Source organism: Stegodyphus dumicola, chromosome 2, assembly GCF_044657685.1.
Source record: "Stegodyphus dumicola isolate Sdum_Otavi_A_Nest chromosome 2, ASM4465768v1".
Classification (NCBI taxonomy): Eukaryota; Metazoa; Arthropoda; class Arachnida; order Araneae; family Eresidae; genus Stegodyphus; species Stegodyphus dumicola.
The window spans coordinates 231,424,133-231,441,518 of record NC_140769.1 but is presented as its reverse complement, the minus strand read 5'-3'; the positions used below and the strand labels follow the sequence as shown (position 1 = coordinate 231,441,518).

Sequence of the window (17,386 nt, the reverse complement as noted above, 5' to 3'; positions counted from 1 at the left end):
ATAGTTCGATCAAGGAGGCTCCTTGGTTTACATTTGTTGAGTTGCTATTCACGGTGTATCAATGAAAAATGCCGGAGATAGTACATGGAAAGTTTTCTTATTATGAAATAATAAAGAGGAGATAATTTTCGATTCATTTTGATAAATATTTTTTTCTTATGATCCATTCAATTAGCAGAATTTTTTTTTTTTTTTTTTTTCGTTTTTGATATTCAATAAAATGAAAAACCATGGAAATTCTTCATTATTCCATATTGTCACTGTTTCCTCTTATTGCTCTCAGTCTATTTACTTTTCCTCAATAGGCATAAAAATTTTGCAAAACTACATATATGTTTGGAATGTTCTGTTTTCATTTTGTGCAATTGTTCTTTGTCACAGCTCGATTTGATGTGAGCATTATTTTATTTAAAATTTTTTCCCCACTTAGGGAAAAAGATTTAGCTACTTTCATTAAAACATGTTACTGTACACGGTAATTCAACGTAAAGCTTTTGACTAATGTGTACAGCTGTTTAAATTCAGAAATTAATGAATTTTAGAATTTTACCTTAAAGTGGCATGTGCTCGAAATACGTAAACTTTTATGAAGTGTTGTCAAAATTTACCATTGAACTGTCATAAAAGTAATAGATATTGTTTTATTAAAATTTATCAGTTTGAGTTAAGGAACCGAAAATGTAACACATCAATGCTCAAAAAATTTATGTGGTAAAAAGTTTTCTTGTTTCTGGATGCTCGTAAGTAAATTATGGGTTTTAAAAAATGAATGGCAGAGATTTGAGCAATATCTCATTTTATCCTATTAAAATTCAGTGCATTTGTTGTGTATTTAGACAACAATTTGCAAAATAAAATTTATGTTTCAACTTTCTCCTAGGAGTTTGAATATTCGTTGGAATGTCAAGTGTTTTTTTATGGATGACTGTGGTCCAGTTTTTGAAGCCACAAAACTGAAATGGGAAAATAAATAATATGAAATTGGAGAAAAAATTGACAGTTTTATGAAATGTGCTAAAAAATTTTTAATTTATGCTTGATTTATCAAGTCAAGTGTTTAAGTTGATATTAAGTGTTTAATATCAAGGTTTGCACGTAATCAAAAAAAATTTCAGAAATTTTTTTTTGTTTTCAGAATTTTTTTGGAATTTGTGACTCAAAATTCATAAAATGAAATTTATGTGAAAGTAATCACACTGATTAAAATGGGTTGTGCTTTAGGTGTAGGGTTATTGAAACTTGCTAAATTATTTTTAATCTTAATAAGCATGAAAACGTGTTTTTGTAACTTTTTCAAACAATAGTTTTGCTTCCAATTAGGAAAACCAGCATCACTTAAATGGCATAGACAAAATGTTCTTCAGTATTTTCTATGGTTCTTACATATTATCCATCCATATTAACATGTCAACTAAGTAGTATGATTTAGCACCAATTAATGGATGTTTTCTTCTTTAGGATTTTGCAGTAACTATTACAGTCAAAAGTCGTTAATTCGGACACCCATAATCCGGACCTCAAAGCTACAAACTTTCTGCGCATGCGTCGCTTTCACGCATGCGCGTAAGACCTTTACCGTTGTGAATTTGCATGTGCGCGTGCGCAAAATACGTTTACGAATGCGCGTTTAATGTATAACGGACGGGATAAGCTAAGCTAAAATTATCTAATTATCTATTTCAGTTAATGTTGCAGATTGCGTTGTTCCTTAATCTTCGAATTGGATCCGGTTATTATTTTTTGCAGACTGTTAGAGCAATTTTATAAAAGTAAGCTTGAACTTTCGATTATGTCAAATAGAATTTCCGATATATATTTACTAATATGTAAAGGATATACAAAGCGAAAGTATCTTTCGGAGTCGATTAAACAAAAAGTAGAATTGCTGAAAAAAATGGATAAAGGCATATCCTTTGTTTATGTAAACTTTAACGTTTGTTTATGTAAACTTTAACGTTTGTTTATCTAAACATTGTTTAACACCGGGCGGCGTGCAATGAATTGGAAGTTGATCCAGCACTATCCTTATCTTAAGAGCAGATGTTTTTATTTTATTTGGCTTATAATTGCTTACTCAATGTAGTATTTCATCTCGATGTCTCTTTGATATGATTTAAATCAAATGCCTCGTCATTATAATTCGCTTCGGATAGCGAAGAAAGTGATAGAGGTTATTGAAAACGAAAAAGTTTCGATTGACAAATTAGTCGGTATTCTTGACACAGCAATTATAGGACTTGAACAGCGGAACTTTGTAACTGAACACGAAATTATGTCTGTTTATAGAATTAAAGAGAATGTATTATCACATAAAAAACGAAGCAACTTACATTGAAAGAAATGTTTAATAAAGTAAACAATTAAATATTAAGCTTTTTTTTTTTTGTAAATTTTGATACCCTTTAGATCATAATTGTCCTTAATTTCTTAAATTACGGTTTCATATTTTTAATTTTATAATTTCTGCATGCCATTTTACCAGATTTAAACTGATGATCGATAATCCGGAATCGCCGAAGTCCCGACGAGTCCGGATTAACGACTTTTGACTGTACTAGTTTGATGGCCATTGCCAAAATTTCAGCCATTGATTGACAGGATAATACATAATTACCTTTTCTAATTATCCACACCTTTGCCAAAAAGTTGTGGAAAAGTATTGATGAGATAATACACCATTTGTCCATAAAGTATTTATGTAACAATACACAATTATATGATGCCACCAAAGTTCTTTATGTGGCAACTCAGGTATATTTTTTGCATTCTTTCCTCCCGTATGGCTTTCCATTTATCCAGACATTTTTGCCTGTGTGACTTCAGGTTATAATCTCTCCTATGGTAATTCCTGTATTTTACTTAGCAGTGGATCACGTATAACAATTTTCGTTGCCTTTCGTGAAATCTCCAACTGAGCTTTCTGCATGCTTAGATGATAATGTACCCATTTAAAAGCATCATGCACCTCTTCTTTTCTTTTCTGTTTATCATTCTGTGCTGAGTTGGTGTGCATTGCTGAATTTTTTTAGTGAAAACAAGTTGTTGTGTACATAGGGAGAACAATAGTGCAAAATACTGAGAAGTTTATATATTTTGTATTAAAAAAGATAAAAAGAAAAAGTAAGTGGTGCTGGATTCATCGTAAATATAGACATGAAAGCATCCAAACAATTGTTTCTCTCCAAAGTTGGCAATAACTTCATGGATGTTGTTAAAAGTCGGCAACAACTTCATGACTTTTCAGTGCGTCATTTTACATACTATCTAGATTGACTTCTGCATATCAATTATATAAATTTTACATTTCTTATGATTTCTGAAATATTCTGCAGGTCAGTGGTGGTTTCAGTTTTGCACTTTTATAACATATTTAAATATTTTTATCACATTAAATATGTTGCAATAGTTATTTTTCATTTAAACTCTCTTTAATAAAAATTTCCTTTTTGTATTTTCAGAACTTACCCAGTTACAGATATAAAACACTTTTCAGTTAACAGTTTTCAGTTATTCTGCATTAAAGTACCAAATACTACAAATAAGTGGGAAAATATATAGATAATCAGGAAGCACTGATTCGTCCTAGTGTCCTAACATAGTCTAATTTATGAGTACTAAACTTGCAATGCTTTTTTTCCTTCTTTTAATAATACTCCAAAGTATTTTTATAAAATACTTTATACTAAATGTAACACTTGTTCATTTTATCAATCCACTATACATTGTTTCAGTACTATGCTGTGAAAGTCCTGAGGAATGGTTTGCGTAATACTGACTACTGACATCTTAATTTTCTTTCACGTTTTTAAAATTAGGCAGAAAAGCAAGCTGAGTTTGGTGCAGATTTTGACTAAAAGTTGTCTTTTTTACCTAAATTTTAGATTGTAACATTTTTCTTCTAGTTTCCTCCAGTTCTTTTACATATGTATCAGAATTGGTTTTCCATCAGTCAAAAGTCACCGCAATCACGTCATAATAAGGTTTCCATGATATTCAACCATAAATGAACCATAAATGAAGCAACATTTGGCAATAAATGAAACAGCAACTTGGCGATAATCCAAAGGGCATCTTAAAATATAGACTAACCTTAGAATTGTTTTAATTTGAAAGAAAAATATGCTGTTGTAAAGAATAATTTGTATTTATTTATGAAAGCATTGTTTATTAGAAAAAAAAAAAAAAAGGCAAAGTCATCCCATAATATAAAAATATTTGCATTTATTCAACAAACAACTAAAAAATAATACAGTCAAAAGTCGTTAATCCAGACTCGTCGGGACTTCGGCGATTCCAGATTATCGATTTTTCCGGATTATAGATCATCAGTTTAAATCTGGTAAGATGGCATGCAGAAATTATAAAATTAAAAATATGAAACCGTAATTTATAAAATAAAGAACAATTATGATCTAAATGGTATCAAAATTTACAAAAAAAAATGCTTAATATTTATTTGTTTACTTTATTAAACATTTCTTTCAATGTAAGCTGTTTAAGTTGCTTCGATTTTTATGTGATAATACCTTCTCTTTAATTCTATAAACAGACATAATTTCTTGTTCGGTTAAAAAGTTCCGCTGTTCAGGTCCTATAACTCCTGTGTCGAGAATACCGACTAATTTGTCAATCGAAATTTTTTCGTTTTCAATAACCTCTGTCACTTTCTTCGCTATCGGAAGCGAATTATAATTACTAGGAATTTGATTTAAATCATATCAAAGACGGAGTACATCGAGATGAAATACTACATTTAGTAAGGAATATAAGCCAAATAAAATAAAAACATCTGCCCTGAAGATAAGGATAGTGCTGACAGATCAACTTCCAATTCATTGCGCGCCGCTGCGTTTAAGATAAACAAAGTTTAGACAAACAAACGTTAAAGTTTAGATAAACAAAGGATATGCCTTTATCCATTTTTTGCAGCAATTCCACTTTTTGTTTAATGGACTTCGAAACATACTTTCGCTTTGTAGATCCTTTACATATTAGTAAATATATATCAGAAATTCTATTTGACATAATCAAAAGTTCAAGGTTACTTTTATAAAATTGCTCTAACAGTCTGTAAAAAATAATAAGCCGAATCCAATTCAAAGATTAAGGAACAACGCAATCTGCAACATTGACTGAATTAGGTAATTTTAGCTTAGCTTGTACCGTCCGTTATACGTTAAACGCGCATTCGTAAATGTATTTTACGCACGCGCACACTTATATTCGCAGCCGTAAAAGTCTTCTGCGCATGCTTCGTTTTGACGCATGCGCAGACAATTTGTAGCTTTGAGGTCCGGATTATAGATCATTCCGAATTATGGGTGTCCGAATTAACGACTTTTGACTGTATTAGGAGCTAAATAAATAACATTATTTTAAATTGAACATATTTATGAGTAATAAATTATTTAAATGTTCTGACTTACCTAAATTTTGACCTACTATTTGTATCGCTTTTCGACTGAAGTTTGGAGTGAATTTTTTATGCTTGAATTGAGTATATAAAAATAATGGTTTTATTTACAGGACACACTGGAAATATGACGGTTTAAATATTTTATGATATTGTTCTACTGTTTGTGAATTAGAAGCTAATTAATATTTCTGAGAAAAGCCTACCTTTAAACTATTAGATGTGTAGATTGCCTTTTAACTATTAGATCTAATAAGGCCAAAATTATGTAGTTTAATAATGTGATGTATACTTTGTTTGTGAAAACATTAAGCCTTCAGCTCATTGTGAATTTTGATTTGTTTCTATACTAGCTTGAAACTTTTTTTTTTTTTTTTTTTTTTGTACTGCTTAGTTAACTGCGTTTTCACCGAAAAGTCATGAACTCTCTGGATACTTTGGAGAGCATTCGTAAACTCACTGTCAACTTTGGAGAGAAACATACATTTGGATACTATTTCAGTGATGTATCCAAGGCTGCCTATATTTTTATATATGAGACATGCATACTTTTGTTTACTTATTTATTGCTGTTATTTTACCTGTATACACAGTGATTTGTTTGCTTAAAATCAGATTTGCATAAACCTGGCATCATGTGCAACATCGACAGCAAAATCCTAAAGTGAGAAGGGAAAAAATAGGCCAATGAAGTCTTACATTATGTTCTATGTATGCAGAAAGCTAAGTCTGATAATAATGAAGACAACGGAAACTGCCGTACACAGTTTATCACCACATTCAAATTTCCATATGAATGATGATGATCTGCAGACAGATGGCAAAAATATCCATAGCTGTTTGGAGAGATGATATACACATACATGGATTGCTACATAAATACTTTTTGGTAAAATGGTACATTGCCTCTTCAGTATTTTTTTATGGTGTTTTGGCTGGGGTAAAGTAATCAGAAAGTATCTTTTTTTTTTTTTTTTTCTATGTCCTATTTTGCATTTTCAATTGATGCAAAAAGGTTGACCATGCTTTGATGTTCTGTGGGTTATAGTTGTTCATTTTCCTATTTTAAGTCATTCTGTATGAAACATAAAGTGCTCAGAAGAAGTAAAGATGTCTAGAAGATTATGTATATCTTTTTTATCTGTTCTTAAATGCAACTGTAAAAACAAATTTTAATGAATTTAAATAACTTTAAATTCTATATATTGCTGTAATATTTTACATACTATCTAGATTGACTTCTGCATATCAATTATATAAATTTTACATTTCTTATGATTTCTGAAATATTCTGCAAGTCAGTGGTGGTTTCAATTTTGCACTTTTATAACATATTTAAATATTTTTATCACATTAAATATGTTGCAATAGTTATTTTTCATTTAAACTCTCTTTAATAAAAATTTCCTTTTTGTGTTTTCAAAACTTACCCAGTTACAGATATAAAACACTTTTCAGTTAACAGTTTTCAGTTATTCTGCATTAAAGTACCAAATACTACAAATCAGTGGGAAAATATATAGATATATGTAATAAATCTGTTAAACTGTTCCATTAGATATAATAAAACTGCTCCATTGTTGTGATAAAACTGTGTTATTATCGAAATAAGATGACATGGTGAGAGTTGCAACAGATTGGCATCGGAGAAGACTGCATCATAACTGGAAGACTTTGCTGCGTAGTTACAAAGAAGACACTCGAAGAACCCACATAATGGTAAATTCCACACACAATTTTATTTTTTGATAATGCACATTATCACCACACGTGCGCTATGCACCTCCCAATTTTTACAGCTCACATTTCTTAAAGAATTGTTTAAATTTAGTAAAGTAAACTCTATGAGGTTAGCAGCAATGCAAAGCAGCAACAGGAAGCAAGAGAAAAGATGGAAGAGAAGAAGAGAGAGTTGTGATATAATTAAGCTTTTATACGGATTCCATTTCAGATCACATGATATTTGATATACAGGTATTGAGCTCAGACTTCATCAATAAGTGCACAGTACAAATTAGATGATGGATCTTTTTCGTTTAATTAAAAATTAATTTCTCTGCTATTTTTAGAATGAAAACAGAAGGAGTATTAATTTATTATTTGAAAGCTAGATTTTATATTTGACATAAATATTTTACATATTTTACATTTATATTTTAGCAAGGTTGCTGCAATGTTCCTACCTACTACTACTCTTATTATATTTTACATATATATATAAACACACGCATACCACCCAACATTGAAAATGCAACACCAAGAAGGAGTGGCCCGAAAATTATGTAAATTTCAGGTAAGATGCACGGCACCGAGTTATGCGAGTGATGTGAACCTCTGCAATGGTGTGAACCTCAGCAATGATGTGAACCTCTGCAATGGTGCTGGCTTGAGCGATGTGGGCGACAGAATAGCACAGAGTCATGCTCTTTTAACTACATCGATGTGGAGACAGTTCCAATCCTGCAGCTATTGCGGAACACCGCATTACGTGACAACGTGGTATCATGGTTTGGGTTGCAATTACGCATGATTCCATGTCACCTGTATTTCACATTTAGAGCATTATGACAGTGCAACGATACGTGGATGATGTACTGTGGCCAATGACACTCCCCTACCTTTCGGAAGTGCCCAGTTCCTTTATCAACAGGATAACATCCGATTACACACTGCTCACATCAGCTAATGTTTTCTGCAAGGTGTACAGACGCTTCCCTGGCTACTACTCTTTTCTGATCTCTCGCCAATCGAACACATTTGAGATGTGATTGGACGTCATTTACAGACCCTGCCATTGCCACATTCAGAAGATGAAACTGTGGCAATGGGTTGACCCAGAATAAAGAGCCAATCATCAGGATACCATTCGTAGTCTCACGGACTCTGCATCTTGATGTGTTCCATAGTGTATTGATGTCCAAGGTAGTCCTGCAACTTACTGAGCCAATATTGTTCTCACTCTGTATTAGGCATATCATTTCGATATAAAGATAATTTATTGTTCATTGCTGCCTGTCTCTGTATGCCGAATATTATCACTTTCTTCTAACACCTTTTTGGTGTTGCATTTTCAATGCTGGATAGTGCTGGATATACATAACACATATGCAGCTTAATAAAGAGAGAATCGGTATAATTAACATAAAACATACAGTTGATTAAATTTTTCCTAGGAAAGTATCCTCCATACTTTATTCAGAACACAGCAAAATGAAACTGTATTTTGCTGCTATAGAAGCAATGTAACGAAAGATTGTGCTACAAGAACAGTTTGCAAAGTGGATGCTGGTTTGAACATTTGTGCTCATTTCTCTTCTGATAGCTATTTGGTTTGTGTACTTCTGATGTCAGGAGCTTGGAGTAAATTTTCTGAACTGCAAGAGGGAATGAATCACTAAACAACTGGGAAATAAAATAATTATATACATTCATATTAGTGAATTTTTGGATTCATCCTAATTTTTTGTATTCATTTTATGAAGCTTTATATATTGCTAAGATTATCATTCCTAACCGTCTTGCTGTAATGTTTACATTTAGTGTTAATTGTCATGTTGTTGACCAAGAAGTGCTGATAATAATTTAGGTTTTTTTTAAATGAATATGAAAGTTTTTTAAATTGATAGTAATTAATCTTTCGTCCTTTATCCATTAAAGATCACACTCAAACTTTTTAGCTGGATAAATATTAGTATTTAGCTTCTCAAAGGTAAGTTTTAAAGATCTTGAATTTTTGTTCTGCAAAGTATACTATTATATTAATACAAAAATATGATAATGGAAATTATCTGACCATTATGTGTAATGAATGTTTCAGAATCATTTTTTCAACAAGTTTATGTTGTAATTCAGATATACTTTAATAATTTATTAAGCTTTGTATTTTGAAACTAAAGTGTAATGTAAAACACATTTGGATTTTTTTCATATTAGATGTTTCTGAAAGTTCTTATTTTGTAAAATTGAGAACCGTTACATTTCAGGTTTAGAAATTAAACAGCTGCACTAAATGCTTTTTCTTCATTTTTGAAAAAAAATATACACAATTGGCCGCAAGCATAGGCAACATCAGCAGTCCCCTAGGATGCCATTGAAGTTATTTTCATGAGCAGCTACTAAGTAAAGATTTATTTAACTTTAAATTACTAATATATTTAATTTATGCAGAATAAACAATTGTATTAATCTTTAGGGAACTGAATATGCTGAAGAAAGGCTTGTAAGTGTATTTTGTAACTAGGTGTCATATATTACATTCTAAAAAATCCATTTACTGTAGAAAGCTGTATTAGTTAATTTTTTTAAAAGCATGGTATTTATCATACTCGATTTGTAAGAAGAAATTTACCATGTTAAAACAATTATATTTTATAATACAAATTATTATATTAAATAGGAAAATGTACTTAAAAATATAAATATACCTTTATAAAGTATGTGTGATAAATTTTTAAATAAAAATGCATTAGATAATTATTATCATTGAAAATAAAAATGCATTTATTATAAAGCTAGGTATCATAAACTGAAGTATACATAAACAGGTACTCTTCTGTTATTGTTGACTGGATTCAGAAATTTATGCATGTATGTATGTTTGTGCATATATGTATGTGTACACACATATACATTTGTATGTGCCTATATACATGTATACATGAATACATCCATTCTACATCCATTCATATATATATTTCTGTATCTGGTCCTGATAACAAAAGAGCACCCATAAATATATATTGCATTTAAACATATATGCATGCATAGATTTATAACATAAAAGTATATGGGTTTCATTAGTACATCAGGTTGTGTGTAAAAAGTATCCATTTTTAAATTTAGATGTCTGTGTATCATTATGCTTTACTGTGTTTTAAACTAAGGTGCTTTCCAATCAGATTCTCAATTTGAAATGTAGTTTAAAAAATAGTATTAGCATCCTGAAGTAGCTGACTGCTAAATATTGATAGTTTAATGCAATTCAGATTTCAATACAGTACAAAGTCTGGACTCCTCGGGACTTTGGCGATTCTGGATTAGGGGTTTTTCTGGATTATAAATCATCAATTTAAATCTGTAAGATAGCATGCAGAAATTATACAATTAAAAATATGAAACTGTAATTTATGAAATAGAGAGCAATTATGATCTAAAGGATATCAAATTTTACAAAAAAAAATGCTTAATATTTATTTGTTTACTTTATTAAACATTTCTTTCAATGCGTAATGCGCAAGCGCGCATTCTTTACGTGCATGTGTAAAGCATACAAAAAAAAAGTTTGTGGCTCTGAGGTCGGGATTATAGATCATTCCGGATAATGGACGTCCGGATTACAGACTTTGTACTGTAAATGGATTGACTGGCTGTTTGACTATATCCATGTAAACACAAATATGAGCCAATTTCCCTTAGAGTTCTCCATGATGGTGTCTCTACCCTTAGGCAAGTACCCCTGTAAGTTTTGCTTTAACCAGTTAATCTAATATAATCTAATCATCTCTCATGTAAAATGCTGTAAACTGTAGGAGAGTGAGAAGAAATATGAGTATGACCACGTAGCTCCTATCTAATTAATATGTAGGATGCAGCAGAAAGACCTTGGTTTGGATGCAATCTCAGAGGCATAATGCTCTCTTGACCATACACTAAAACAACACATAAATCCCTACACAACAGTATACTTCTCACTACTGTACTGCCTCATAGTTTGTAGCTGTGCTCCTTCTCGATCAGGAAATACTTTCTGTTGCAGCCTATAATTAAAAGCTATTTTCTTTTATGATGCCTTGTGGGGGAAAAAAATAGTATCTATTTATTTTATGCATTAACTTACTGCAGTGATATGTATATGACGGAACAGTATTCTATGAGTACTGAATGTATTTCCTTACTAATATATGTAACAGCTGTTTTCAGATTAACTTTAAAATTAAGGAGAGGGATTAAATCCTTAATCCTCAGATTAACATCATTATTAAAAAAGACTATATGTTATATTTTACATAGCACCTTTTCTTAAATTGATTTAAATTTATATAGACATATGACATATGATGAACAAAGTCAAAAAAGAAGTATTATGAAGTAAAATAAGCCTTAATTGAAAATTATTCCCATCTACCTTTTAATTGTGTTTAATTTCCTCAATAAGTGACTCTGCATGCATATTTGTCATAAAAAAGACAGTTAATCTGAAAATTTAAAAATGACTCTTTTAATGATAGTTGGAACAAAAAAAGAAATTACTACATATTATGAACTCTTTCCTGTTAATAGCTTCATTCTGATATAGATACTCGCTGAGTGCTAACAGTAGAAATCAAAGCTAGAAACTTGTGTTATGAAAACTGGCTAACATATAACTGAGAGCAGAGGGTTTTTCAGTCCAGCAGCAAAATCTTTTCCATTATGAAAGTCATTATTGATGATAAATCCCAAACTATATATAAAGCAACTAACATACATATTCTTGTACTTAAAAGTCTTCTTCTTTTTTTTTTTTTTTTCCAAATTGCAGATAAACTAACTTAATTTGATTGGGATCATGAAAGCATTTCTCTTTTCAATATGTGAGTTTCTGTATTCATTTTCCTTAGCATTCAGCAAGTTACTTTGCATGAGAAAGATGTTACTAACAGGAAAAGTCCAGTATACATAGAGGTTTAATTTCTCTCTTTTATTCAAACTATCAATAAAATAATGTTTTTAGGAGGGGGGATAACCAACTTTTTAATTATCTTATATTTAAAAAAAATCTATTGTGGAAACTGCATAGACTGTTAGTGCTTGGAAGTGTTATGTTATTTTTAAAAATGCACGGAGCTTTTTTTTTAAATTAGTGCCAATATAATTTTCCAAAGTTGTAAATATTTCTTCATAGCAAAATTGATCTTGATATATTTATTTATTTATTTTATTGTTTCAGACCACAGAAAATTTAAATGTCTGGATTTGTTGCTGTCCATGTTGGTGCTGGATACCATGCAGATAATCTAAGGCCACTGTATAAGAAAACATGTAAAAATGCATGCAAAGTTGCAGTTCAGTTGCTTCAAGACCAATGCAATGCAGTAGAAGCTGTTAGTGCAGCTGTTGCAGTACTTGAAGACTGTCCACTAACAAATGCTGGTATTGGTTCTAACCTTTCTATAACTGGAAGTGTTGAATGTGATGCAGGTATAATGGATGGTGCAAGTTTAAACTTTGGTTCTGTTGGTGCTTTGTGTAACATAAAGAATCCTATAAAAGTTGCCCAAAATGTATTAGAAGAACAAAACAGAGGATTATTATCACATGGTCGTATTCCACCATGTATTTTAGTTGGAAGTGGTGCTTTGGAATGGGCAAAAGAACATGGCTTTTGTGAGATTGATCAAAAACAGCTTTCAACTGAAGTTTCCCGTGCAGTATATTTGAAGAACAAGTCTCTGTTAAAAAAAGTGATCCCTTCAGAGCCAAAATCAAATTTTATTTCTGATACTTTAGAACAAAGGTCTTTTGGTGAAAGTACTTTATTAGATACTGTGGGAGCTGTGTGTGTAGATGCATTTGGAAATGTTTCAAGTGCTGTATCAAGTGGAGGTCTCTTACTGAAACATTGCGGAAGAATAGGTCAAGCTTCTGTTTATGGATCTGGCTGTTGGGCTGAAAATTCTTTATCTACTGAGAAGCCCAGTATAGCTTGCAGTGCTACTGGTGTAGGAGAATATCTAATTAAAACTGTATTTGCTAAAGAATGTTGTCAAATGTTATGTGACAATGCTAATTCTCTAACTGCTTTACCAGATGTTTTTAGGAAAAAGTTTTTAGATTCACCATATATAAGAACAGTTGGCCAAAAATTAGCTGGAGTTCTGGTTCTCAAGTCATATTCTGATGAAGGATATTGTGAGCTTGGATGGGCACATACTACTAAAACTATGATTTTAGGTTATATGAATGTCAATGGAAAGAAGCCTTTTGCTGTTGTGTGTGCACAGCCTGAAGGATCTAGATATGGTGAAAGTATTGTGGGTAGTGAAAAGTGTTTTAAACTGTCTTGATTAACTAATGATTCAAAATGAAGTTCTTTTTTTAAATTTTATGGCCTTGTGTTCCATTTTAATTATTTCATACCTTCAAAATCTAACATGCTGCTTTTTATTTCTCATATTTTGGTAGCTGTTATGTATGTCAACATGACATATATTCTAAACATGCTAACAAAACAGCATAAATATTTTAGTTTATCATACATATTTAAGCTTTCTTGTCATGTTTTTTCATTGACCTTAAAAAAGGTACTTATGTATTATCACATCAGCTCTGAAAATTGGTGGAGAATTCACAAAATTTGTGCCAGTCGTTCCTGAAAATTCTGAAGGAACTTATGCCTCTTTATTTAAAAAACAATTTGTATTTGACTAACTTTGTGCTTCATAAATACCCTTTTCTTGATTTTGGCTATTTTGTTAGGCCCTTCCATTTTAATGAAATTTCTGTTTAGAACTTTATGAGCACAAGCACACTTTTTTTATACTTGGAGGATCCCATAACTTTGAAAAATAACCCACTATTTACTGTTCTGTAGAAGGCAGGTCCCAACATTTAATCTTTTTTTTTTCCCCAAAAAATCCAAGGGGTGAAAAAAGTAATAACAGTTAATCTACATCCTTGTTCATAAAAACAAAATGTGGCTTATCCAGAATCTGATGAGGTTACATCAAACAAAAGCATAGATGTTATGATTGTGTTATTAGGCCATGCTTATCCCTAATTGGCACTAAATCGAGCTGCTTGGTGACAGTTTCATGCTTGACAGGATAATACATAAGTATCAAAATGACTCTTTTAGTGGAATAACTTGTAATATTTAATAACTGGTAAATTTCTATTTGTGGTATTAATTTTAAGTGTTACATAATTTATATTTATTTTTTATTTATTATTGTTAATTTAAATTTATTTTTACATAATTTATATTTATTTTTGTTGCTAATTTTTTATCTTTTTCTAATTAATTTAGTTTTATTGCTAAGATGCTGAAAACTCATATATCTCTTCTTTAGATCGGATTTTTAGTATTACTTCTTTAGATCATTCATATATATATAATGATCAGTTGTAGTCAAATCATGGCTCATGAGTGAATGCAGGTCTTTGATGCATTACATATGACTGAAGGTAACGTGTGGACATTTCGCTACCATAATTAAGAGAACGGGCAGATAAAAAATTTCCAAACCTTATTTAAAGAATGCAAAATGACATTTTGCTTGACTAAAATATAAAGCAATGTGCTTTTCAAGTAAACAGTTAAAGAATTTAAATCATTAGCAATTTTTAAGTTTTGAAAATGCAAGGATTATGCATGGCTGCATGTATAATCAGTAGTTGTATAGGCATATTTGATATTTCATGGAATGTATTAATACTATATTTTAATGGTGAATTAGTTAAGAAAAGTCTAACCAACTAGTTACAACATTAGATATAAAAAAACAAAACTCCTATGATTGATATATGGCCCACCAGCGGTCAGTCTGAGGTTCAAATCCCATGAAAGGGCTGGCTGTATGGATGTTTTCATGGTTTTCTCCATGTGTAACGTGTATACGAGCCAGTTTTCCTTAGAAAGCCCTCCACGAAGGCATCCTTCCCGTAATTAAATAACCTATCCTATGATTGATAGCATGAACACTAAAATTATGCCAATTTACAGAAAGTTATATCTCTCAGATATGTTCTGACTTTTCAGAAAAGTGAAAGATGCTTTTAAGAAGCTCCTTGTATTCACTTTCTTGACAAGTATGTTCTCATGCAAGGCAACTATTGATATTTTATATTATTTTTTCTAATTCATGTTATATTATTTCTTCTATGTAAAGGGAAGGATGTTGGACTTAAACCAGAAAACTTGTATTGATATTAAAAATGTATGTGGTAGATTCTTAATATATTGTGATATTACATAGTTAATGTTGCAACAGATGGAGCTTTGCATATATGTGTGCTTATGATGGGAGATAAAGCATCATTAACACTTACTGAAAATTATCTAGGTATGTAGAATTTATGCCAATTCATTGCATTTTTTATTGTGAATACCTGGCTGCCAGGTACTTTAAGAATGAACTTATCAAATGTGTTTCAGAAGTTGTCAGTTTAGACATTTTATTGAAAAGGTGGAGCTTTATGATTGATGGCCATTCTCCTGCATTATAAAGTAATAGAATATAATAAATGGAGACGTAACTGTATCATGACTATATCATGAAAGAAGAAGAATATGAACAGCAGTATGAGTCTGCAGATATCTTAAAGTTCATGTTTCTTCACCTAACAAAAAGTATTTTGAAAATAAGAAATAGATATGTTCTAATATTATAACATATATCTCATAATAAATTACTTAAAAATTCGCAGCTGAACATTCCACAGAAAAGAGGGGGGGGAAATATGTTTATCACAAGTCATATTTCTAGTTTATGTTTTGATCAGCCAATTATTAGCCTTTAGAATTGGACACGATTTCTTGAAAAACATATTGTGATGAGGCTCCATTTAATTTCCCAAGCTTTTTAAATAGCAAATAGAGGCTTGGTACTGAAACCGCAGGGAAGAAAAGCTGCCTTAGGTTTCTTATGAAAGAAAGGGTAAAAAATAAATAAAAATAAAAACAAAGATTAAACAAAGGTTAGTCATTGTTATTTTACTTCAGTGGATAGTGTTCAAATAAATGGACAATTCAATTGTGATATAAGGAGATTTAATTTATTTTCTTCAATTAAATACATAAAGTTTTATTCAATAACAGTAGAGAATTTTAGTTGGACATGCAGTAAATCATATTTTAGCACTGAGCAGTGTGCTGTTTTACAGATTTTACAAGTATATTTTATGACAAACTTATTTTGTATTTTAGAGCTTAAAAATGACGTATAAAAAAGCTATGAAATTTTTTGTAACTGTGCTGTAATTCTAGATTTTATGCTGAGGTATTCTGCAGGTTAATTAATACAGCTATTAACTTATGTTTGTTTACATAAACTTTTCCCTAGAATTGCAAATCAATAATAAATGTGGGCTCAATTTCAGGGTAATTATAAGTGCAGTTTAGTCAGTATTATTAACTACCAGCAATTGGATTTAGCTTGCTTAATTTAAAAGATATACATATAATCCTTTAATGTAGATACAAAAATCAACTTGATTTATAGATGATCGCAAGGTGATATGGAATTTTAAAACTAAAAAGGTCTGCAAGGTACTATGTTATTGGAAGATAATTTGATTCTTCTTGATTTTCGAAGCACACTTTTACCATTATTGGCTGTGATGTCAGAATAGGTGTTAACATTTCTCAAATATATGATACTATTCTGGAAGATACAGGGATATTGATGCTACTTGAGAAATAGGTTGAAAATTGGGTGAGTTTCACATTAATTTTTCAAAAAGAGTTAGCTTAACACTTTTCGATAGATAATTTGTGAAGTTTTAATTTGCATAACTCAGAATCTAATTGAGCTCTTTACGTACACAAAAAGTGACATATTACTACAAACCCTTCCATCAGATGTTTTTTTATAACTGATATCATAAAAAATGTATTTGCATTGTTTTTAAAATTTTGACTAGTTAACAAAATTTTTCAAAAATTAGTAAACACTGCTGAAAGAAATATTTTGCATACTACCTTCATCCGGGCTTTCAATCTGTTATCGTCATTCAGATTAACAAAAGGTATGTAATTGGAAAATACTCAAAAGGCAAAATCAAATCATCAGTCATTTTTCTCTTAAAATTAAAATGCTTCAATTGTTGTTTAATTTTTTTTATCATTATGAAGAATTTTATCAATGTTATCATTCAATTAATCGTAAGTTCCCTGGAATAAAATTTTGTTTTTGCATCTCACACCTGGACAATGTTTCTTTTTTATGTTCCCATGTGTTTTAAAATAATAATTGTTAATTTTATAGTCACATA

General features: G+C 30.7%; 1 protein-coding gene across 5 annotated transcripts; it reads left to right on the top strand.

Moving 5' to 3' along the window:
* Nucleotides 1-263: 263 nt before the first annotated feature.
* Tasp1 (Taspase 1) lies at nucleotides 264-17,314 on the top strand. Of its 5 annotated transcripts, none has more exons than XM_035358216.2 (3): nucleotides 264-392; nucleotides 9,397-9,532; nucleotides 12,342-17,314. In XM_035358216.2, exon 3 carries the CDS (start codon nucleotides 12,358-12,360, stop codon nucleotides 13,456-13,458), a length of 1,101 nt encoding a protein of 366 aa, XP_035214107.1. In that variant the 5' UTR covers nucleotides 264-392; nucleotides 9,397-9,532; nucleotides 12,342-12,357; the 3' UTR covers nucleotides 13,459-17,314. The 5 variants fall into 5 exon arrangements, with proteins under 5 accessions (XP_035214107.1, XP_035214105.1, XP_035214104.1 ...); XM_035358214.2 differs by lacking the exon at nucleotides 264-392 and adding an exon at nucleotides 440-626; XM_035358213.2 differs by lacking the exon at nucleotides 264-392 and adding an exon at nucleotides 440-711.
* The last annotated feature ends 72 nt before the right edge of the window (nucleotides 17,315-17,386 follow it).